Below are 26087 nucleotides of genomic sequence, written 5' to 3'. Positions count from 1 at the left end.
TCTTTAAGGCCGTAGAGCTGTGCGTCGGTCAGAGCATGGCTCCCTCAAACAGAAGGTCCTGAAGGGTAGTCTCCATCTCCTGGGACAGCCCAGAGGACTATACCCAAGAGCTGCATCTCATGACCATCGCAGAGGTGACTACCCTGGCCGCTGAGTCCATAGCGTCCCAGGTCATCTGGAAGGCGCCTCTCGCCACCGCTTTGCCCTCGTCCACCAAGGCGGCTCACTCCTTGGCTCGGTCCTGTGAAGGCCCTCTTTAAACTTGCTAATGGAGTCCCACAGTTTGAAGCTGTACCTGCCTAGCAGGGCCTGATAGTTAGACACCCAAACTTGCAGGCTGGCTGTCAAATCAATTTTCCGGCCAACCAAGTCCAGCCTCTTGGCGTCTTTATTTTTTGGCATGTTGCTCGCCTGTCCCTTTCATTCACGGCAGATACGACCAGGATCACTCTGGAGGATGGGTGTACAGGTACTCAAACCCCTTTGTGGGGATATAGTACTTCTTTTCCGCTTTCTTGGAGGTAAGCAGAATGGAAGAGGGGGTCTGCCACACCGACTAGGCAATTTTAAGGACCTGTGGGTGGAAGGGCAATGCGATCCAGCCCAGGATGGAGGAGGGTATAACATTAACGAAGTTGTTGGACTCCTCCGCTAACTCCTCAACCTCCAAGTTCAGGTTGGCAACCACTCTTTTGAGCAGGGCCTGGTGCTCCCAGAAGTCGTCGGGGGTACTGCTCGTTAGCGAGGGGCCCGCCACCGCTTTGTCCAGAGACGAAGAAGATGATCGCATGGCAGGGGGAAGGGCGGCTGCCTCTTGCTCATTGGGGCCCACTGTGTTGCCCCTGCATCGGATTTGGCACTGTGCTGACTCGGGTGCCAGCTGTGCCAGGGGCAGCTTGTCTGATGCAGCCTGGGAGGAATGGTGGGAGTACAGGACCGGCATAATAGGTACCCCCCATGGGTTCCAGTACTGCCACTGAGCAGGCCATTGCCCCTACCTCCATGCCACCGCTGCAGGAGCCGCACTGCTCTTGTGGGTCAGTGGCATTTTGCCTTTTATAGATGAGGGGCTGAACTCCCCTTCAGGCTTGGACCATTGCCCTTCTGGTGACCAGGGAGGAGCCACAGATGCCTGAGTCTGCCAACTGTCCCTCTTTGGTGACCGGTAAGGACAGGGTGAGGACCAATGTTGCACAAAGAGTGGTACCAGGCAGCTGGAGACTGGTGTTGCAACTGGGAACGATCCCACACCAAGGGGGATTGACGCCTGGGAGACCGCCTAGGTGATGGAGATCTGTGAAGTGGCGAACTCTGGTGGGATGCCTGACAGTACGATGGGTACGGGGATTGGCGTTGTGACTCAGGTGTCCTGTGCCTTGCAGGCGGAGACCTTGGCTTTAGGGACCTGTGTTTTCTAATCAGGGACCAAAGCTGCGGTGATGCGGACCAACACCTGTGGTCCAGGGATTGGGAATGCTCTGCTGTTTTAGTGGGCAGCCCCATAACTGGCTTGCCCTTAGATGCCGGGGCCTGGCTTGATGTCTGCAGTGCCGATCGGCCTTTCCACTGGGCCTGCTTCGGGCACGGATGACCCTACAAGGGGCCAGAACCCCCTGCTGCTCCCAGAAGTCGGAGATGGGTCCCTGGCTGGGCCAATCACTCTAACTCTGAACAACTACTCTAACACTTAACTTAAAGGTCTAACTAAATACCTATCAACTAACAACAAAGGAGACAGAACAATAGACTGTAAGAACTGCTAATGCTCTTGTGATGCCAGACAAGGTGCTCCAACCAACCGTCATGGGCGGTAGGAAGGAACTGAGAGGACATCGGGTCAGCAGCACCTAATATACCAGTGCAAGAACACGGAACTCAAGAAGGTGCTATAGCCGATCCTACGGGTACTGCTAAGGCAAAAATCTCTGACTGTGCACATGGACGCACACAAACATAGAATGGAATTGACATGAGCAGGCACTCGAAGAAGAAACCAAGTTTGGCAATTTTGGCCTAAAGGAAGTCAATGGCTCAAATTCAGTCCTGGCAATAATGGATGCAACTCTCATTGATTTCAGCCTTGGATGAATTTGGTCCAATGCGTTTTGCTTAAAAGGAAACAAAGACTTATTATAACAAGTTATGTTCATGCTTGAATACTGATCATTTCATTTAAAAGCAATTGGGGAATAAAGAGTAACTTTAATTATCTTTTAACATGTGTTCTTAATATTAATCAGTAATCAATCATTCTAGAATTTAATTTCTACCAAAGAAAAACAATATATTTTTCCTTTCCTCATCAGGGAAGCACATTACCTGAGTAGCTTTATTGTTCTGTGAATTCCCATGGAAATCACCTACTAAGACTTAAAATTAAGTACATGCTAAAATCCCACTGACTTCCAGAGGAACACTTTCCTGAATCGGGCTGTAAATTACAATAATCCCAGACAACTAAAATTAGAAAGCTTTCTAGTATTTTCACTTTTCAGCACATTATCTTATAGCATCCCCAACTGGGTTAGGCTCTTCAAAGAATAACACACAGGTCCACATGAACTTACAGGTCCATCGGCATGGATTCTGTTGCAGGATCTCCCTGAGCAATAAACATGAAAGAAGGCAAAAGGACATTTTGTGTAGACTATTCTTGTAAAGTCTTTCCTTCCAAATGTATAAAGTATGTAAAGGAAAATTATGAATAACGCTATTCAGATGTCTCAATGAACTGATGATAACATAGGCCAAACAGGTGTCATGACACAAGCCAATCAAGTTTCATTCTTGTGGTGGTTACCACTTCTTTGTAAGAACACCTTGCAGGGCGTGCATAGCCCCTTATACTCAGTGATCAGCACAGTATGTATTCTCTCCTTTTTTCTCAGATGACAAAACTGTAATCATAGATATGAAGCTCAACAGCTTTCAGATGGCAGCGGTAGAGTTCTATATATCATCGTTTTCCTATGTTAAATTCTTTGTATTAAGTAGACACAAGTTAAAATTATCGTAGATTTTTAGATTGTATTACTGGTAGCTCTCCAGTGTAGCTTTAGGTAGCTCTGAAATCCAACTTTACTGTAATATGTCTAATATTCATACCCTACACTGTAGATACACACAAATAATTAAATAATAAACTATACTGTGCTTTGAAAATGTAATATACTCTGTAAGTGCTATTATTATTGTTGTTGCTAAAACTATAACAGTACATATAAAAATATAATGCCATACAATGTAAGGCTACACACACACACACGAGTTTTTGTCTTACAATACAAATGTTACCGATTTCTATTTCTTATAGATTTAAAGTGCCAGATCTGTGAGTGCTAACTTGTGCAAAAAAAATCAGTGCAGACATGGCAACTTGGCTTTTAACTCAGTTAACAGTTCCAGTTCAACCCCAGGCACACCAATGGATTTTAACTTGAGCCATTAACCAGAGTTAAAAACCAAGTCACTATGTATTCAAAGCTATTTTAACTGGAGTTAGTTAATGGGGATGAGCTAACCAAAGTTAAATTTGCAGTGTAGACAAATAACAGGGCTGGCCTTACCATGAGGCAAACAGAGGAGGCCGCCTCAGGTGCCAGACTGTGGGGGGTGCCACTAGGACCCAGAGTGTAGAAAATTATGTCTGCTGCTGGTGCATATGTAGTCTCTCTGCTCTAGATCCACAGAGATGGTGGAGTGCTGTGCTGGAGGAAGGAGGGCACAAGAGACATAACAGGCAGGCAAGCAGGAGAAAAGGTGAGAGGGAATAACAGAAAGCAGCAGCAGCTGCAAGGAGAGAGAGGAGGAGGAGCCTCTTATAGCACCTCTCTAGCTCCTCCAGGAGCCTGGACTGATTAACACCAACTTTTCCGGAAGCTTCCTGTTTCCTGCTGCTTCCCTGAACCCAACTGAGGAGAACAGGCAGTCAACTGAATTAGTAGGAGCCAGTTAGACCCTTAAGACGCTGATATCTTCCCTCACTCAGGCCCTGCTACCAGCCTGCTTATTTGTCCCCTTCAATTGAGTGTTGAGAGCCACTATAGTTGGCACAGAACAGCAGTCATGAGTGAAAGAAGAAAACGCCCCTCTGGGGCAGCATTCAGAAAAAGAAAGCAAGCAAAGGAAGCTTTTCTATCTAAGCAGGAAGGAGCTCTTCTGAGATACACAGACACAAACGTTCACGGTGAGTCTTCTGGCCCCAGTGGGGATGTGAGTAATGAGGAGATGCCTGATCTTCCAGTTAGTCAGAGTGCAGGTGACCTGGAAGCTACTGCAGCATCCATATCTCCATCTCAAATGGATATAACCATTCCCAAAGAAAAGTGTAGATCAGAGAAGAGTGTGGTGGAGGTGCAAGAAACAGCTGCTGGTAAGTTTAGTTCCTTAAGTCTAGATGATCCAGGACTGTGGACCCACTGAGCAGTAGCCTGAGGGACTTCCTTGTTCTGCATGGGCCACAACAAGTGAAAAACTTCATGTTCCCCAAAGACAATGAAAACAGAAGAGTCCATCCAACACATTACTAGCATGAAATCCCCAATGGTGACAAAGTGGAGAGACCATGGCTTATGTACTCAAAACCCAAGAATGCTGCATACTGTTTTTGTTGCAAACTCTTCCAGTCTAGTGTTCCAGCCACACTGGGTTCTACAGGAACAAAGGACTGGAAAAATCTGGCTACAAATCTGGCAAGCCATGAGAAGGCAGCAAATCACCAGAGAGCATTCCATAGGTGGAAAGAGCTTGAGATGAGACTAAGGTTAAAGGCCAGCATAGATGATCAGCATCAAGAGAAGATTGCATCGGAGTCTCTTTACTGGCAAAATGTTCTGAAAAGGCTCATTGCCATTGTGAGAATGCTTGCTACCCAAAACCTAGCACTGCGTGGCACTTCAGATCAGCTGTAGGTGCCAAACAATGGAAACTGCCTTAAAATTGTGGAGCTGATGGCTGAGTTTGATGCTGTACTCCAGGAGCATCTAAGAAGAGTCACCACCCAAGAAATGTACACACACCACTACTTTGGAAAAACCATTCAAAATGAGATCATACAGTTCCTGGCAACAAAAGTCAAACAGAAGATTGTGGCAGATCTGGAGTCAGCAAGATATTACTCTGTTATTCTGGACTGCACACCTGACATCAGCCATACAGAACAAATGACTTTAATGGTGCGTTTTGTAACAACAACAGAACCTAGTGAAAATGTCCCTGCAATGGTGACTGTCAGAGAACATTTTCTAGAATTTATTGACATGGATGATACTACAGGAGCTGGTATGACAAATGTGCTTCTTAAAAAGCTGGAAGATATGGGAATTGCGATAGCTGACATGAGAGGTCATGTAAAACTTATCAATGAAATTGTTGTTAATTGTTCACTTTATTAATATAACTTCATAAGCAAAGTTTTATGAATGAAACAACATTCATTCATAAAACCGGTTACCCCAATAACTGGCTAATTGAGTTTCACTTTCAATCCAATTGCTGCTCAAATCACTGAAACTTACACTGTTTCAACATGGTAACTTCTGTGCACTGTTTGCCATTCCTTACACTTGTCCATATTGTAATTCAAACGCCATTTTAAAATGCTCACTGCATTTTGTAAAAGCTTGCTGCAACCTTCATTTTTGCAAAACCTGCCTGTAATCTCATTAGTTTAGTTTAGATGTGTGAATGAAGTATTTATGGATGATGGAATCAACCTCCAGCCCCAGCCTGTCCTGATGAAATAAAGTGTAAACACCCAACGGCTGAGGATGCAGACAACAGCCCTGACAAAGTAAGAGGAGTCCATCCTCAAAAGAAAAGAAGAAAAGTACAACTGAAGAAACATCAAAGCCAGGTCCCAGGCTGAAAGTCATGTCTGCAATTGACGGGTGATCAATCACACTGGACCCAGAGGCAGCGTGATACAGCAAGACCTATAGACTCTGGATTCAACTAAAGCCTACAAAAAGGATGGGTGAGATCGAAGACTTTGAAGGGTAACATTCTGCTGCCAACATGGAAGGGCATCGGTGCATGCCCAACAGAGACCCAGCTCTTCCTTGTGCCCGGCTTTCCTGGCCAGTTAGCTGTCACAAGCTATGAACCCAAGCCACGAACTCAAGCTACATTCATGACTGGTAACTATACAGCAGCTGCAGAACCTGTGTGTGTGTATGAACGAATGTGTGAATGAATGTGAAACTGAATGAAATGTTATAGCTATAACTGACTGCCTACTAAGATTCTTTTTGTATTCACAATAAATGCGACATTTTGTCTTATCCCCTTTAATAAGATCCTGCTGGTTTTTATTTTATTGGTATAACAGGGCTGTGATAATGGTGCCAACATGAGAGGAAAGAACAGAGGAGTGCAGACACGGATCCGAGAGTTAAACCCTCGAGCTTTTTTTGTCCCATGCAGTTCTCATTCATTGAACTTGGTGGTCAGTGATGCAGCATCAGCTTCTAGTGAGGCTGCTGAATTTTTTAATGTAATTCAAAGCATCTATGTATTTTTCTCTGCATCAGCTCATCAACGGCAAATTTTGAAGCAACATCTGGGAACATCCTCTTTGACACTGAAACCACTGAGTGCCACATGATGGGAAAGTCGACTGGAGGCGATAAAGCCTATCAAACACCAAATTGGGAAGATAGATGATGCCATAGTTGCCATTATGGAGGATAATGCTATGACAGGAACTGTTCGTGGGAGAACAGTGGCAGAGGGAAATGGAATCACCAGAAACATACATAACTTCAAATTTCTGTGTGGCTTAGTGTGGTGGCATGACATACTGTTTGAAATAAATGTAGTAAGCAAGAGACTCCAAGGTGTTGACCTTGATATATCTGGAGCAATGGAACAACTGGAAAAAGCAAAAGTCATACCTACAGTCTTACCGGTCAGATGAGGGATTTCAAAATGTTCTGAAAAATGCACAGAAGTTGACAGAGGAACTTCACATTGAAGCTATTTTCCCACCCATTCAACAATACAAGAATCACCAAAGAAGACGACATTTTGATTACGAGGCACGGGATAATCCCATAAGAGACCCCAAACAACAATTCAAAGTTGAATTCTTTAACCAGGTTGCTATATTGTGCAGTACAGTCAGTTGAAGAACGTTTCATGCAGCTCAAGGAACACAGCAGTATATTTGGGATGTTGTATGATATTCCAAAACTCCTCACTATACCTGAAGAAGACCTACACCAGCAATGCAGGGCACTAGAGACAGTGTTGACACCCGACGACATCCGTGATACTGATGCGAGTGATTTAGGTGATGAACTAAAAGCCCTTTCAAGATACATTTCAGCAGGATCAATTCCAAAGGCTGTTCTGGAACATATGTGCACAAATAAAATGACCACCCTCTTTCCAAATGCTTTTGTTGCTCTGCACATACTTCTAACACTTCCTGTAACAGTTGCCAGTGGAGAACGCAGCTTCTCCAAGCTGAAGTTAATAAAAACACATCTATGCTCCACAATGACACAGGAGAGGCTGGTCAGTCCTGCAACCATCTCAAAAGAGCATGAGCTGGCAGTTCAAATCTTTGCAACCAAGAAGGCATGGAAAGCATCAGTTTGATGATTCAAGCAGATAAAAATGCCAGTGAAGAAAAGAAAAGTTAACTTTCAAACGCCTGAACAGCAAATGTAAGTGTTACTTAAAATTTTTGAACAAGGCATTTTAAGTTGTTAGCTCTCTTTTATTAGGGTAGGTAGCAGAGCAGTACCATGAGAGGAGTAGAACAGGAAGAAGGCAGAATTGAGACCTTTCAAAGTTTTGGCCCCAGCGAGGGGGAATGGGGGAGTCATTTGAGCTCCCCGCCTCAGGTGCCAAAATGTTGTGGGCCAGCCCTGTATACTAAGAGATATGCTTCAGCTCAGCTGGAAGTTTTGCACTTGATACAGGAATAACTGGGTGAAATCTATGGCCTATGTTGTGCAGGAGGTCAGACTATGTCAACGTAATGCTCCTTCTTCGGGCCTTAAAATCTACAATTTTATGATTCTACAAATGGGGGTATTGCAGGGGTTCCCCTATGTCTTGGCAATTTCTGGCTGTCAGAATGGCTTGAAGGGGCTATTGCTCATCAGCATAGATTACTGCAGTTGGACCAGCGCTGAGATGGCCAAGGCTTTTGCAGATGCTTTCAGACAGCTGTGCACATCAGAAGTGATTCACATCTACCGCAGCAGCACACCCAAGGTTCTGGCACTCCCTCTTTATTTTTTATAGACTGTTGTTCCTGAATATTCAATTGGGTTCATCGAGATCAGATCAACTGTGAAAACTAAAGGAGGCAAAACACAAAGGAGGCTTATGGGAAAAGGAGTGAAACACGTCTCTCTTTACTGGCACAACTTGAATCAAAAACATGCGCTAACAGGCAGTGGCCAGGAGGAACTGACTTCGTTCCTTTGCCAGCCTCTCCCACAAGGTATTGTTGGGTGGTGACTTGCACCAGGAAAAAAAGATCCCACTACTGAGATAAGTAATTTTATATTTAAACCAGGAAATGATACCTTGTTCATAGTCTCATCACCATCATCATGTGAAAGGGAAAGTGAGTAGATTCTTTGCCAGGGCTGGTAACTTTTCAGAATAGCTTTGCAAGGCTACATTAAATCTATGATTTCTAATTTACCAGACTAATATCCGAGGCTATAACAGCCAGAGCTGATTACGTTGAGTAATGCTCATTCTAACTCATGGTAGAGATATAGTTGTTCCAAATCCTAGTCTCTCCCAAGATTCACAGAAGAACAGAGCACATGCACCTGAATGGATGGTGAGCATAGTCCAGTACAGAAACTCATCTTTAGCACACTAAGGAGTAGGAAAGGAGAAAGAACTCATGAATTAAAAGCTATTAATTCTCGTTCCTAATGGGGAAATCTCTAATGGAACAATTCAGAAAGTACACACTGCCATATTGATACAGACTTTTGTGAGTGGTACTGCTAAGGATAATTTGGGAACCACTGCATTAGATATTACCTCGTGAAGAGCAAATTAATGCTTTCTTCACTAACCTCAATGGCTCTTAATTCATGAGCTCAAAAAGCTCAAATAAAATATAGTATATCCTTCTCCTGCAGTGCAAGGAGAACATGATTGCTGAGGGAGCCTAAACTTGGAGGTTTCCTAACTTTAGTTCTGTTATAATCTCAACCCTAACATTGCATTAGCATAGGTATTTTTCTTTGGTTGATGGCTTTTAATAATAAAGACAAAGCTGCTTAGGAAATACTGCATTATAAGCCTGATCCAACTCCTGTTGAAGTCAGTCTGTCTTTGCACTGAGCTTAACTTTAGGCAGCCATTTTTTAAAAACCTGAGCCCAGGAGCACTAGCTGCATTATGTGCTTTCAACCACTACCACAACAGTGAGCACAAGCAAACATCTGGAAAAACTACCTACCTCTTCTTTTAAGGGGGAAAAAAGTAGTTTCAGAAGCCCTGTGCTAATTTCCACTCCTAAAAACTTAGCAGTTCAAACACACAAACTTGGATTGTGAAGAACCAGAGACATTCAGCAGATTCTTTTTAATTCACAGGATGGATTTTCACTTGCCAAAAACAAAAAACCAGCTAGTGCCTTATTTATGTGCACGACAGTCTCTCAATTTAAAAACTGGCATTGAAATACATAGTTCATCTCAATAACTTCAAATAGATTCATGGTGATGTACAAATGAATCCTACGTAAGGATTTCTTGTACGGCACTCACAATCATATTGTTAAATATAATAATTTATGAACTTACTTTGACCTGAGGGTATGATTTTTTGTTCTTTTCACTAGAAGCACCTGGAAGTCCACCATGCGAAGGCCCTTCACACACGTATCTGAAACGAAACCCTCTCTGTGGAGATTGAAAAGAAAAAGAAAAACAAAAAAACTTGGAAAATCATCATTTTAAAACAACTATCCACTGACAAATTGAAATGTTATGGCTGCTAATTCCTGAAACACACTCTGGATACTTCCAATGGGTGGCAAACAGTTTTATTCTTATTCACACACGTAGTGGCAGTAGGAATCTCTTCTCCCAATGCTGTTGTGATTATACAAAATGGACGTGGGTGCAGAGATCCCTTTTCACCCCAGAAACCAGTCAAAAGGTGGATGAAGGATTTAGAACAGTGAAGACACTCTCTTCATCATGGTAGTAGTCAAGAGATGGGGAGAGATAGAATAGGAGCCCCAACAGTGAAGGGAAGGTGAAGGGGGCGGGGAAAGAAAGAGTTCTTCTCCCTCTTACAGAATAGCAGCCATGAAACCAACAAGAATATCAATTTCACATTTCATTTCAGGAACATCATATTTTGGTATTTCTAAAAGAAGTTTTCCAGGGATCTTCAGTTCTCCAAGAAATTTGTTCCATATAGGAACAAAAGCAATTTCAAAAATACAGAAAGCCCTGGTGAACTGAAATCCATGAGATCCGGTGTGCTGTATTTATGAACACTTTCCCTTTATTTATTTCTGTAAGTGGGGGAAAGGAGTAGGAAGTGTCCAAGTTAAGAAAGTTGCACAAAATAATTCACTTTTATGATTAGATTACTTTTACACTAGACATAAAACATGAGTGGACACTGAAAATTTTTGCCAGCTTACAGTGATTGCCACCGGAAAGTCAGCCTTTACCAACAATAACCACACCATCGTAACCAAGATAACACAATTTATCTGCAGTTCTAAGGTTAAGCTTATACACATGGGTCAGATCCTCAAAATGTATAAATCAGCATAACCCCAGTGAAGTAAATAAACATAAGATTTCAAAGGATTTATTCTATCAAAGAGAAATGTAAACAAGATGGTTCTAAGTCATTGCTATAGTCATTGACATACCAGGGATGAAAAAAACTACTGAAAATGAAAGCCACCTGGGAGAGGGGATTTGGGAGAGAGTAGTGTTTAATAACAGGTTTCAGAGTAGCAGCTGTGTTAGTCTGTATCCGCAAAAAGAAAAGTAGGAATTGTGGCACCTTAGAGACTGACCAATTTATTTGAGCATAAGCTTTCGTGAGCTACAGCCCACTTCATCAGATGCATGCAGGATCTACTACAAAGAAACGTTAACACAGCTTTCACTGTAGTATTACAAATGGCACTACCTCTCTTACACTTTCAGTCAGGAAGGTTTCTCCTCTTTGGCCCCAATCCTGTGATTGACAGAGCTTTTTTGAGTTCAGTGTGATTCTAGGAAGTGAAGCAGCCTGCCAAGTAATGTCAACTATTGGGTTGTAACCTTAATCAGACAACATTTGCATGGTAGGATCAAGCTGCAGACATCTGACACCAGGTTCATCTGAATGTAAGTGTTTGTCAGCCCACAGTTATTCACAGCGCTCACACAATTGCTCTTAAAATGAGTAATCAACCTCAAAACCTCCGCAATATCTATCCTGCTAAAGACTTTGCTGTTTAAATACTTGTGCCTCATACAATGTTTGACTTTCACTACATACCCACAGAACAGACTGATACTCATGAAACACTAAGGTTAAAATTCACTTCAACACATTAAGGCAGAGCAATTGGGCTTTCTGCCTGTGAAGTGCCCAAGTAGGGGTTGGGGTTGTGGGAGCCAGGGCTGAAATTCATTCCTGAATCTAGGGCTAGGGCTGCAGAACAGCCACACCAAAGCCACTGCAAACTGCCAAGGCCGCTGGATCCATGTAATTGCCTGTATAACCTTCCCTACCCGGCACTGTCCTGCCCCCATGACTGACCTATGTGGGGCCAGTGAGGAGACTGCCTGCACAGTGCTCTGTCCATGACTCACCCTGCACAGCCACACTACAAACCTTAAATTGTCTGGTGCGCCTTGGAATGCGCCTCTCTACAATGCGCCTCTTGGAATGCGCCTCTCTACAATGGGAGCCATGGGTGGGTTGGCCATTTTACAGCCATTGCACACTGTAGACCCAATCATGTATTTAAGGCACAGCCTGGCGTTTGGGATGATTCAGAACCACATGAGAAGCAGAATTGCTCCCAGAACTCCTGGTGCACAGAGCATGCACACTTCACTGAGTGTAGCATGCACCCCCCTGGTGTGCCAGGCCAGCCCAGTGCAAAGCTAGGGGTGGGGTCAGGGACCCACCTTCCCCCAACTTCCTTTGGGCTGATGTATGTTTTTAGATGTGCATGGAGTGAGCAGTCACTGCATTCCCGAGTGCACAGATTGTATTGTGACAGGCCTTTACATGGGGTATGCCCGGGGTGGAGCAATCTTTGGTCACTTCCATCTCCCTATGCACCCACCCAAGAGCATCACAATCTGGCCTTGTATGTGACTGTGTGGGAGGGGTAGGAAAAGGGTTTCAGTATTGTATTGGCCAAGGGAGGAATCACTGGATGTAGGATTATGTGCAAATGCCTTAGAAGGGCTGAAGCCACAATTCCAACAGAGAGGCTGGAGTATCAATCACAGTGAGCACTCTGCACCTTTGCCCTGGGTGGGAAGGTGGTTTCCATCCCCAGCAATTCCCATACACTTTACCTGCATGAAGCCCAAGTAGTGCAGTGAGATGAAAATCATACTGACAGAAGAGTGAAAAGTAGTGCTGTTCTGTGCTTGTGTAACCCATATACCTCCTGGATGTGGTGTTCTGTCCCCTCTAGTGGCACCGAGACCACTTAGAGATTAATGAGTCTACTACAGCCTTAGCAAGAGCCATGTGGCTTCTAGCTCATGCAGTAGAGACTCATGCACTGAGGTTCCAGGTTTGATCCCACCTGCTGACAACTGGGGTCTGTCGGTGTTACACTTGTACAAAAATTGCATCCCAAAATTACCTTAATTTATTCTTGGGATATTCAGCGTTACCAAGCGTGTGACAAAAGGAATCCCACAGGGCTATACAAATTATGAGTTAAAATTTCCTGCAAGGGTTTTGAAAAGAGTGCGGAAAAGGGCCATTATATATGTTATTTTTATTTTTCATTTTAGCAAGAAATATGAAAAAAAACCCTACAAATTTTCCAGAAATATTTCATTGACTCATATTTGTTTCATACATTGGGATATTTTCCTCTCATAACCTATTTTAAGGCTCTTTCCTAGATGGAAATGTTTTCTACCTTTAATAAAATACATTTAATATAACCCTCAGAATTTTTTTGTCCTGTGACACTTCCAGACAGATGACAAGAGATAAGAACAGAATAAAACAGGAAACAACCTTGCTATAAAAGCGTAAAAAACAAAACAGAACCCTGCTAATAATGCACCACAATTCTTATTAGTTCAAAATGCTTTACAATGAGACACTTTATTCAAAAACAATGAGGAGTCCTTGGGCACCTTAGAGACTAACAAATTTATTTGGGCATAAGCTTTCGTGGGCTATAACCCACTTCATCAGATGCATGGAGTGAAAAATACAGTAAGCAGGGATAAATATACAGCACACAAAAAGATTGGAGTTGCCTTACCAAGTGGGTGGTCGGTGCCAACAAGGCCAATTCAATTAGGGTGGATGTGGCCCATTCCCAACAGTTGACAAGAAAAGGTGAATATCAATGGAGGTGAATAACAACATTATTTAGTATCCCTCCATCTTGGATTACAGCTGTACTCAGACAATATGCTGCCACAGCTACCCAAAAGATTTTCAAAATGCAGTATTCCTCTTACCTGTTTAGGCTGTTCTATGATTTGAAGATATGGTCCATCTGCTAATAAAAAAAAGAAAAATAATAACACACCTCTGATTTACATCAGCATCACATATAAGAAGTCAGAGGGCTAAATTAGATCTCCGAAAAAGTCATGGGGTAAAATTCTCAAATATGCCTAAGAACCTGAGTTTTATTTTGAAAAGTGAGTTGGGAGCTGACATCTTATTGACTTTCAATGAGACTGCGGCTTTGTCTACACTGGCACTTTCGTTGTTAAAACTTTTGTCCCTCGGGGTGTGAAAAAACACCCCTCTGAATGACAAAAGTTTTAAGGATGAAAAGCGCCAGCACGGACAGCGCTTCGTCAGCGGGAGTCAAGCTTCCATAGATGAAGCTACCGACCCTTGTTGAAGGTGGTTTTATTTTGTCACCGGGAGAGCCCTCTCCTGGGGAGAAGGAGCAGCTACACAGGGCACCTTACACTGGCACGGCTGCAGCAGCACAGCTGCGCCGTTGGTAGGTGTGCAGTGTAGACATCACCTTAGGCTTTGAACGGTGGGATTCCCAAAGGGAGCGAAGGCTGAGACTTGCAATGTTTTTGCATCCTGCCAGCAAGTGTAATTCACAGTCCTGAGCTAGGCATGCAGCCTGCATACACAGTGCCTCGGGGAGAGCGAGGTGCCTAAAAAGAGATTCACAGAAGCCAGCAAGCTGAGCAGGAAGCTGCTTAAGCAGGCTAGTAGGAAATGCCAAAGAGAGGTGGGTGGCCGAAGCCCTGGCCCCCGAAGGAGTTAAGGATCTCAACTCCAGGCCGAAGGGTGGTATTTCCCTGGATTTGGGATTAACAGCTGTGAACCCTTTCCTGGAGTTAGGCAGATATTCTATGTCAAATACTTTTCAAGAAAAACAGAGGCGGCTGCTTGTAAACTTTAGCCTACAAGTTAGAGCACTCACTAGAGATGTGGGAGACCCTGGTTCAATTACCCCCCCCGCCTAATGTGGAGCAGAGATTTAAAACCAGGTCACTCACCCACAAAGTGACTGCCCTAACCACCAGGCTATGGGGCATCCTGTGGAGGGGCTTTCTCAGTCTCTCCTGTTGAAGCGATTCTACTTGGTATGAAATAATTAAATATTCATTGCACCAGAGAAAATGAGAGGTTAGCTAACAGGGCACTCCCCTGGGAGGTAGGAGACGCAAGTTCCAGTCTCTGCTCTAATGACTATTTTAGTATTTCATACCTTACCACTTCCTCCTACAGCTGTGTTTTGTGTAGAGCCCGATCCTGTGCACAGCCTCTAAAGCAGCATCTGAGCATGTCCACCAGACCAGGTCCCGTAGGCAAGATAGGCTGGGGAACACCTAGTTTATGAATCCCACTGGAGTGTGAGTTAGGTACCCAGCTGCTCGGTGGTGTCAGGGTTTAGGTGGCTGTGCACTTACTCACCACTAGAAATGTAAGCACCGTGGGGACTTTACCAGTGGAAACATAGGTACCTAGGGACTTTGGGCACCTAGAGGGTTAGATGCAGTTGAGCCAGATTTTTGAGGATCTAAATTTTCAACTTAAGTTTACTAAAGTGGACTTAGGTCCTTATGTCCCCCTTATGAATCCTGTTCTAAGTGCCTAACTCACTCCTGAAAATGGGACTTAGGAGCCTAATTCATGTATACACTTTCAAAAATTTTACTCATGAGCCAGTTTCTGACATCAAGTATTTGGGTCTGCTCCACTAATAATGTCAGACTCCAACTGACTTAAACGGTCCATAATCAGATGCAATGGGCTAAAGCCACCCTGTGCACTGGGCCAGTACAAGGGCTATGCACCACTTAAATCCAACCTAAGCCAAGCCCGGTTTGGAGGACCTAAGCGATGCATTGGCTTGTGCTGGTCTTCTGAAGAGAGGTCAATTTGACCCTAATAAGCCTGATCCAAAGCCCATTGAAATCAATAGGAATCTTTCCATTGACTTCAATGGCCTTGGAGCAGGCCCTACGTGAGAAATTCTCCATGAAGGCATTCACTGTACGACATCTGAGCGCAGAATTCGGTCTAATCAGGGCTTAAATTGGAAGAAGTTACATGGAGCTAAGGAGCACCCCTTGCCTGCCATCTCGTTCAGATTCTCAGTTATGAAAAGAGAAAGCTCATCTCTTGCCCTTATGGCTGTGAAGATAATTTTAATAATGTGAACCAAGTATTACTGATGCAGAGATGTCTTCAGGAGTTTCCAGAGAGCTTGAAAAAACGGTTCTGAGAGGTGTAAACTGCCCCTTCATCTTAACAAGGTGTTAACTCATATGACCAATGGTAATGTTTAAATGTTAATAATGTTATCAATCAGCTGTTTATCAAAGTCTGTACTAAAAGAGAATAATTTCAGGAAGATCTGCACAATCTACAATGAGTTGTATATCATTTTGGTGCCACAAGTGGGTACCATCTTCTTTTTTTTTTTCTTTTCCCAACAGCCAAGAGAAAGACAAGTCCAAAAAATCTAACAGAGCACGCTAGGACACCAGAACCCCACCAAAAGGAGCCAAACCACAGTAACGTAGCAGATCCTATGGGTATTTCCATACCCCACTGAGGAGATAAGATACAGGAGCTCATCAGAACATTCATGACCACATTCTGAACAACTGCACAATCCACTACAAGTGGCATGTTGTTCTGACATCTTCAGTGAGGGAATCTTAGAAGAGTACCATTAATCTTTTTGCAACCTGATGTTCACTGACTGGTTGAAATACTATAGGATTCATGTATTTGTAGTAGTGCGATTGTGGCACTGAGAACATTCAATTTTAGTAAAATAGCTTTTTATTCCTTACATAAAAATATCACACAATCTTCTCAAAATAAAAAAGGGAATCTTGGTAAATACTCTAACTGGCAGATATATTAGGAGCCCTCATTGCTTATTTGTCAAAATCAGTTGACTCAGCAATTGCCTTCATGCCAAAGATATGTTACAAAGATCAGCAATGACAATCTTGAATCTAAAGCTCCTTTTACATGCAACTAACTATAAAACAAACTAATATTTAAGTTGGCCAAAGTAACAAATATGGAAATTGGGTTATATTCTTCCTATGCAATTAAACATTTTGCTGGCATGCTAGAACCAGAACTGAACATTTTGCTTACTAAAAATTTTAACAGATACAGAGTGATATACCATTTTGCTTATTCTCGGTCTGTAACAGTGGGTCCCTTTTGAACTACGTTCTAATAGTAGTAGACAAAAATACCAAGGCAGAACATGACTTTGGACTCCTCACATATTAATACTGAGAGAAAGCTAAAAGAAAAAGCTATTGGAAATATAGAAAGGTTGGCATAATGGCTTGTTATAGCCTAGTCAGATTAAATAAAACTATGATTCATGTAAACAAAGTAGGCCTGGAGTTGCACCTTTTTACCACCAATAAAAATTAGATTGTTGAACCGGATTAACTGAAGGGAAAAAAAAGCCATGCAGAAATAAGTCATTCTGATGTAGTACTGTTATGTGTATTTAGAAATGTTATTTAAAAATAAAGAGCAAGCATGTTAATTGACTTTCAAACATTAATGCCCTAGTCATTTTATTTTGAATGCTAGAGAGGATTATATGCTATTCTATACAGGTTCTTAAACCACGCTTATCATTGTAGTGTCTGAACTCCTTCCAGAAATGCATCAAACAACGTGGCTAACATTTGTCCTGTGTAGGTCATTCTTTCTCTCATGTTCTCTCTTGGGGAGAGAATGTGTGCAGTGGAGTATTTTGTTAGGAAAGAGTTTCTGAGTTTTGATTATTTTAATATGTAGAAGCTGCTTTGAGAATATAGGTACACACCGAAGAGGTGTGCTGGAGCAGAAGGTGTGGAGACCTGTGATGGTCTTCAGTTCATGTGAGATTTTTTTTTTTGATGATTTGGTACCAGCTATCAAGAAAGCTCTGTCTCCTGCACATTTCATTCTAACAAACAAATAATTTATAAATGTTAATCGGGCACAAAAAAGCACAGCAGCAAATCAAACACTAAACATCTCAATCTTTGTTTGCTTTCCTACATTTTCAAAATGCATAACCGATAGTTAGTGTATATTACCCAGAATTCTGTGCTGTTTGGATGAAATTCACCCCTGTGCAGCCAATGCACCACTTAAGTAGTGCTTTAGCCCTCCTCAAAGGGATGAATTTCACTCCCACAGAAGGCCAGGTTCTAACATCACAATTCCTCATGATTTGCCTGACACTCCCGCTGCAAACAGGAGGGCTTTGTATTTGAAATTAACAGTCACCTAACATAGATACATTTTGGGGCAGACTGGCAACATTTTCATTTTGAACCTAGCTATTTACCTAGCTTCCTTTTCCTTCTTCTCGCCTCACTCAGTTCAGACTAACTTCTGTCCTGCTACCTGCCCTCCTGCCTGAGTCATAGGCCTACTTCCCTCATCTCCTTCAACTGTTGTGTTTCTTCACTCTCCTTCCTTCCTCTCACTCTTGAGTCACAGACCTCATGTTTCTTGCCACCTCTCTCTGCTACACTCCTCCTTTTTCTATCAGAGCCTGCTCCTGCACACACTTTCTGGAGGAGTACCAATCTTCAGGATAGGGCCACTTCCTTAATCCCTCCCACCACAGAAATGCCAAGGAGAATGGGGTTTGTGAGATTGGAGGGTTTCATTCAGGCACTACCCAGGCAAGGCTGGCAGAGTTGCAGGACCGGTGGATTTTCCTAGCCAACAGCCTGGCTAGTTAATGCCTGAAACAATTAATTTTAGCCCGAGATAGCCCTGACTTCTGGATGGTGATCAGGCTGCTGTATTGCACCCAACCTTTGGATCCCATGTACTGCTAAGTTCCTTGGGTCTGGGCAGTGACTGATCACTGTCTCCAGTTCTGGGTCACTCATGTGCACTCCCAGGTGAGCACCTCCTGTCTGATGCCCCACTGGCAGTGGGGCCCCACCAACCAACAGCCTAAACCCTGGAATCAGTGCCTCAGCCCTCCAGATTGCCCCTGTATCTTATAAATGCTCTCCCCAGAGGTCTAACCTTGTGGGCACTCTGGTTTATAGTTTGTCTCTTCAGGAACCACATGACAGTTAAAGCCAAGGAACTTCTTAAACACACACACACTTTACTCATAGAGAGCACAAGAGATATAGATCTAGGTAAGACAACAAAACCTCCATGCAATCCCTCTCCCCCACAGAGTCTTCCTCACTCCTGAGACTCTTTTGAGGTTTGGCTATTCTGCTGGAAGAAGACAAGTTTGTCCTGCCCCTCCCCTCCAGAGTGTCTTCTCTTTCTGGTGGTGATATGGATTCCTTGCTTCGAGAACATGTCTCTTTTTACAATCAGTCTATCACACCTTTCTCCTTCTGGCTTTCTCCTGGGGATTTTCCATTCTTCAGCACACACATACATGCCCCATGGCTGCTGGGCACAGAGCAGGGTTCAGTGGGGAAGAGTCATTAGTAAGATAATAGTCCTTGGCAGCTGCCGGGTCTGGTTATTCAGTTGTTAATGGCCCCGCTTCAGATCTGCAGGCATGGTCTGTCTTTTGCCATACAATGGAAGGTTTAATCCGCACTGAAGACTACAGTCTTAAACAGAGGTCATAAAATGGCATCTTTCCCTACGCTGACGCAGACGCATTCCCCAAACTGTTACACTGCTGCACCCGATTTTTTCCTATATGTTGGGGGAAGGTTGCGAATGGTTGTGCAGTGAGGAGGAGGCAGTAGGGAACCAGCCGCAATTGCAGCCCATGCACTCTGGGTGTAACTTGCCAAAAAAGGGGCCAAGGAGTGAACCGAGCAACAGCTCTGCCACTCCACCCCACACTAGACTGGAGTGGCTTGCCACGTTGGGTGAGTAAATTATTCTTCTTTCAGGGGTGTCATAGCCTGTGCTCCCTCGACTCTCTAAACAACAAGGATTTGCTGGAGACCCTGTCTCCAAGGCAGAATGCATCCCAACGCTTCCCATGGAGCAGTGCAGTGTATTATTCATACAGGGCATACCCTACCATACACCACAATGAAGCTGGAGGGACAGCAGTACATCATTGCATTATATTTACACACATAGGCATGACTACTTGTCAGAAAGTCCCTAAACGCCCTCGTTGTTTATTACTTGTTTATAGGACACTCACATGGCATTATAACCCATAGTTATACATTAAACCTGCTCCTTGTCAAATCAGTAACTCAGCCATTGTCCATGGTTGCCTGAAAGATTTAAGTGCTGGGGCTGCATCAGTGGCAGATATTAGCCGCCTTGGCTCTCCAACTTCTTCATTCGGCAGACCACTTTGTGAGAGAAGTTCTCCCTTGGACACCTCCCACCTCAGTTCTCCCTACTTTGTTGTCAAAGTGCTTCATTTTGAAGACTACCAAGGAAGCTCCTCAGGCCGGTTTGAGGATCGCTTTCTTAGACAGACACACGCACAAACAAACAAAAATAGGGTGGGATTTCCAAAAGCACTCTGTGTTGGCCTATCTCTGCTCTGACTGAAGTAAATTGTAAAAACCCCACAGATTTCAATCAGAGCTGAATTAAACCAAGGATAAGCACTTTTGAAAATCCCACTACAAAACTGCAAGTAATCTCAACTGCGTACAGAAGAGCATTAGTTTCTGTTTTCAGTGGTTAAAATACAATCCCCATCTCACAATACCACATTAAAATGTGGCTAAAAGGCAGACTTACAGCAGTGACAACAGCAGGAAATTAATGTCCCATGATTTGTTATGGTGACATTACTCAAGAAGTTGAGTGACTTGGTAGAAGCTGTGGGTGAGCAGCATTTTTGAAACTCAGTTGAAATGTTTGCTTGTGATAAATACTCAATCAGTCCCCTGCCATAAGCATAGCAAACTTGTCAATAATCTTGCAGTAACAGACAGCACAAAGAAAAGAACTGCAAGAGGAGGATGCAGTCACCAAATAAACTGCTCGCAGTTAGAGGATGAGTTGTAGTTTTAACATGTGTGAGCTGTCTAGATGAGGGGTTCTCACAACAAAATTTTTGGTGGCCTCAGAGTGTGGCCACCAACTCTTGCTGGTGGCCACTCTGATAATTAATTTTAGGAAAAACAAATAAATAGGCACATATACATGTCCAAATCATTGTAATTTATTTATGTAGGGTTTTGGGGGTTTTTTTTTTCAGACTCAATAATAAAAATAATGCCCAGTTGTCTCTGTTCTTTACTGGACCTAAACAGAGTAGAAACACAAGGTGCTTTGCGTGTTTTGCTGGTTTGGGTTGATTTTTTTTTAAAAGACGTGCTAGCTAGTAAATCTGCTACAGTGAAAAGTGATATTTGTATATTTGTTAAAATCACTTTTCACAGCAGATTTACTCTGCTCAGGCAAGCTGGGGGACAAATTAAGCCCTAGATGGGGAGGGAGGCGGGGAGAGCCAGGGGCCATGCGGGGTGGGGAGGTGGTGAGCCTGGGGCTAGAACCTGAAGCCCTGCGACTGGGGGACAGAGCCTGCTGCCACCCAGCCAGAGCCTGTCACCCACCACCCCAGGGCTGAAGCACGAGCCCTACAGCCCCCAGGAGTGTAGGGACTCACACTGGTCGCCTGCTCCTACAGTGTTAGTGGCTCCAGAAGGGAGCAAGAACCAGCCCCCTGCTGGTGGCCCTGGGGAGGGGCAGCTGCTTTGCCTCCCCGCCCCAATCACCACCAAGGAGGCTGTGGCCACAAGAAAACCCCATGGTGGCTCCATGTGGCCAAATTTGAGAAACGCTAGTCTAGATGGTTTTTAAAACATCCTTTTCTAGTGTAAACAGGGCCCAGATATCTGAAAATCATTTTTCTGATCCTGAAATAGTTGTGTTAACTCATCTGTATGGAGTGAGGTTGGCTGCTCCAGCAGTGAAGATTATCAGGTAAACTAAAAAGCTACATGCGGTGAGAAGCATATCACGGCAGAAGGACCCAGAGGTATGTGTAACACTGATCATGCCAGAGTTAGGACCTGCTACTTAAAACTGTTTCAAACTAGAGACCACAGAGACTTGGGGAAATTCAGGAGGAGGGTATGTTCTGTAGCAAGCCTCTGTGCTTTACAATTAAATCCTAGTGGCAAATTCCATTCTGTGTTAATAAAACGTTTTTGCTATACCAACTGATGGCAAAATCCATTTATTGAATGCTAATGAGTTAAGAGATTTGCTGCTCAGAGAAATAATTTCTCTTGAAACAATATCACTGGCACTGTAAGCAATTCCTGACCCTAATGTATTCATACTCATTCCAGGAAAAAGTAGAGTGATTTACAATAGGACATGCTAAACGAACAACAAATTGTAAACCTCTACGGCATTCTCAAAAATATGTATATATTATTCTTTTGGGGTGAAATTTATCCCTGTGCAGAGAAGCATCACATAAGCCCTTAAAATTGAGTTTAAATGGGATTTACACAGCCCTCTGCACAAGGATTTTACTTTTATGCCCTTTATTGCTGTCAAATTTGCAAATGCATCCAACAAACTGCACTTTTGTTTTCTGTGATACAAGGCAACCTGTGATGCCAAAAGTACCAGATATATCCTGACAGATTGTGGATTTAAACGGATCATCAACAGAACATGATGACAGCATGTAAGCTGCAGTGGAGAATCGGCAGCAAAGACATTAACAATAGGTCAGAGAAAAATTCTAACAACATTATTTATAAATAAGGACTCAGAGTTCTTTTCTTCTCCAAATCTGTTAATCCAATAGACTAGACAGGGGAGGCTCAGGACTCCTACTTTCAAATTAAAAGTAATATTGATAAATGACATTTGCAAAAACCTCCAAGAACAAATTCCAGGTAATATTAATCAATATATGTTTATTCTTCTGATCTCTGCCAAGACATTTCAACACCCCTAAATTAGTCCCACACTGAGGATAATTGATCCACATACTGACTCAAAATACTCTTTTTTTCTTTTTTTTTTTTTTTTGCAAAGATTGGGAGGGGAGGGGAATGCCAGAATTTAGCTCTGCATTTTCAACTTTGTGTTAACATTCAGGAAACTGTTAAGTGCTTTTAATATCAATCTGACACTTTATAGGAAATACAGAAGTCACTGAGAAGGAAAACAGATTCAAAATGATACAGGAAGCTGAATATATTCTAGGTTTCATTAGTGAGAAACATATCCCCTTAAAAACAACGGCAAGAAGTGAAACACAGCCCAAGATAGCATGCAAAAAAATGTATCTGTTACACTATGCAGGAAATACAACAACTGGAGGAATCTAAAAATGCTATTGTCCCTTTAAAAATTCAACACATCATTTATTGATGTTTGGTCAATCAGAACATTTAACTGGCTAAAACATTTAGTTTCTATATTTAGGCACAGAAGTATCCTTGGTAGTAGAACAGTCACAGATTCTTCTCACAGGTGAAGTGAGGTTGGGGGGATTCTTAAAGGTGTTGTAAAATCTGGCACTTTAACAACAATATGAGGAAGTAAGGTTAAAAACTTCAAGGTGTTTTCTAATAGAACATAATAAATATAAACAAACAGTTCTCTTTGAAAGCTCTCTCTCTCACACACACACACAATTGGAAGAAACACTAGGAAGACAAATCACCATGATCAAATAGCAGTGGCTCTTACCTGTTCGTAGTGGTAAATCTGAGGTAATGAAACCTGTATTATTAAATAATGCATTCACTCCCATGAACTGATCCATTGCAAACATCTGTATTGAACAGAGTTAATCATTATTAATACACAAAAATACTTCTACATATACAGTATCTTTCAACGAAGGATTTCAAAGCACTTTGCAAATATTAAGTAGGACTCCCAATATACCTCGGAGATAGGTACACATTCTTATTCATGTTTCACAGGTGGGATAAATCAAAGCTCAAAGAGTTTAAAGACTTGTCCACACTAACACTCCTTGATGATTCTTGTAATGGTGCAACTCCACCAGTGCTAGCTCCTGTGGACCTGGTAGTGTAGACAGGGCTCAGCATTTTGACCAGTGTAACCTGTAGCTCTGTAGCAAGCATGGAAAGGCGTTACTGAGCAGTGCAAACTGCCAGTGTGCATGTACCACAGGCCAAATATTCAAAAGCACTTCGAAGCTGAACTCTTGAAAATGTGGCCCCAATAGTGGCCACTGAGCACTTGAAAATCTAGCCCCAGATGACTTGCCCAAGGTCATACTCAGAGTCAATGACAGAGCTAAAAAGTTCCAACTTCCAATCCCCTTATCTAACCATCATCTAGCCACCATCTTCGTTTAAAACATACTCACAAGGGACACACCATGTTAAAATGACAGTACCAAACAAGCAGCTTCTGTGGGCTCAACTTAAAAAGTTCTCATTGAATACTAAAAAAATATAGAAAAGTCTTTTTGATCTACTGTAAGTAGCACCACATCTAAATTCATCACTTTTCAAATTGGACGATAAGCACAAAACAAAAAACCAAATTTGCTTCAGAAGGTATTTAATACGACAGAAGAGAGAATCTTCCTGGACTGGATGATGTGGTACTTGTTATTGGTCTAGCAATTAACACAGAAGCAGCAAGTCTTACTCTATTTTCATCACAATTAATTCACTAGTTTGGAGCAAATTGTTGGGTTGACTCTGCCAGTACAGGACCACAGGGACAGCTCACTGGCGGTGAATACACAGATCTCCCTTCAAAAGTCTACTGACTGCATCATGGTTCCAGGCTGCTCCCTCCGTACCCATAGGGGCAGCTTGCTGTGCAAACTCTGCTCTGAGCTCTAAGGACAGGGTTTGGGAATTTTCAACGGTCCTTCCCTGCTTTTCTTCTCTCCTTCCTCTCTCTCCTCTCCCCCGCAGCAGTGTCCAGACCCACTGACCTCAGCAGGGGAAAACACCGGAGTCAACTGCATTGTAATCAGTGACTGTTTCATCGTCCTTCTCAGCTGTGGTCAACAAGGAGTAGGGAGGGCCCTTCCCATGATAAGTAGGTGAAGGCTTTCACTGTCTTCTTAAAGGAAGGTGACTGCCCGTCAATGAAGACAGGGGACTTCAGTCACACTGGTTTCTCCAGGGGGTGTCTTTATGTACACAAATCAGCTCCCTGATTTTAGGATTAAACTCAATAGGTTTCATGAACTATGAGATCTCTTCTCCCCTTCCTATATGTACGTATATTCCTCACTGTCACTCATGATGGGTTACATGAGTATTTCAAGGGGAAAATAGACCTGAATAGTGAAACCCCGGACAACTGAACTCATTGAGTTTACTTTAATTGGACCAGGATTTCATGTTTCTTTTTTTATGTACTCTAAGAAAAGTTTGTCCTACTCTCAGTGTCACCAACTCTAGTGATTTTATTGCAAGTTTCACAATATTTGGTGTTATTCTTAAATCTCTGGAGTCAGGTGAATAGGTGAGACTCTGAGCTTTTATTTTAAAAAAGTATGTTTCTAGATCTCATGGCTCGGGAAAAAAGCACAAAAATGTAACCATGCACCTGATAGTTCCAAAACCAGAAGGCAAATAAAAACATCCAATGTAATTTTTTAATCTCATTATTTTTAAATCAATCTCCTGAGTTTTGAAAGTTTGGGACTGGCAATACTGTATTCTTGCCCTGGGCAAAGCCAGATCCAAATGTCAAACGTAATCCATTTAGCATGCATTTACATACATTAAGCCTTAGGAGATTAACATATTTTTTAATTGGAGCCTTTGAATCAAGCACAGTTTTCATCACTTGAATTAATTATATGGAAAGTGACCTAAAGTCATTTTGGATCAGTGAACAGTTTGGGAGTTCTGGAGTCCCACCAAAATGGCTGTGAATGAAGGAACACTGAGGTCAATATCATATCAACAAACCTCAGATAATTACATAACACAGCATTTTTATATATTATTTTAACTTCAGTCATGGCCATCATTGAATTAATTTCAGTGTAAGTTTGAATCGGGCAGCTAGGAAATAAAAACAAATGTAGGAAATTCTTCTAAAGCCACACTTACACCGTTCAGGCAATGTCAAAGGGTAGGCCCTACAGTGGGAGAAATTTACATTTTACTGATAAGGGCTTCTTATTGAGACAGGTTTATTCTGATATTTTTCTCGTTGATGATGTCAGACTACAGAAAGTTTAGATACTATGGGAATTGGCACCTGACAAATAGCTAAGATAGCCAGACAGCATAAACTCATATGCTTTTGACACACTGAGAGCATATAAACTGTGTGTTAATACTTACTTGATGATCAGATACTCCCATGATATATGCATCTTCTTCTGCCATTTTAAGAGCTGAAACGATGAAAGCACAAAGAGGATGATTGTTCACTGACCACCGCATTTTTTTCAGTATACAATAATAATAATATCTGTATCAAAATAACATTAGTCTGCTTTCAAATGAAAAGTCACATGC

General features: G+C 42.6%; 1 protein-coding gene across 5 annotated transcripts in view; it reads right to left on the bottom strand.

Annotated features, from left to right (window-relative positions):
• The window catches only part of NFKB1 (nuclear factor kappa B subunit 1), a 94234-nt gene that overhangs the window by 50115 nt on the left and 18032 nt on the right, over nt 1-26087 (bottom strand). For 4 of the 5 annotated variants that reach the window (XM_073340806.2, XM_073340805.2, XM_073340807.2 and 1 more), the window contains exons 2-5: nt 25911-25963; nt 23305-23389; nt 13674-13714; nt 9789-9887 (exon numbers count right to left, since the gene is read on the bottom strand). In XM_073340806.2, the coding sequence (XP_073196907.2) occupies nt 9789-9887; nt 13674-13714; nt 23305-23389; nt 25911-25955 (270 nt within the window). In that variant the 5' untranslated portion in view covers nt 25956-25963. The remainder of the gene's footprint in view (nt 1-9788; nt 9888-13673; nt 13715-23304; nt 23390-25910; nt 25964-26087) is intronic. The other variant, XM_073340804.2, reaches the window with a different exon arrangement.

Source organism: Lepidochelys kempii, chromosome 4 (assembly GCF_965140285.1).
Source record: "Lepidochelys kempii isolate rLepKem1 chromosome 4, rLepKem1.hap1, whole genome shotgun sequence".
Taxonomy (NCBI): domain Eukaryota; kingdom Metazoa; phylum Chordata; order Testudines; family Cheloniidae; genus Lepidochelys; species Lepidochelys kempii.
The sequence above is the reverse complement of the archived record's forward strand: the minus strand, read 5'-3'. Positions and strand labels throughout refer to the sequence as shown.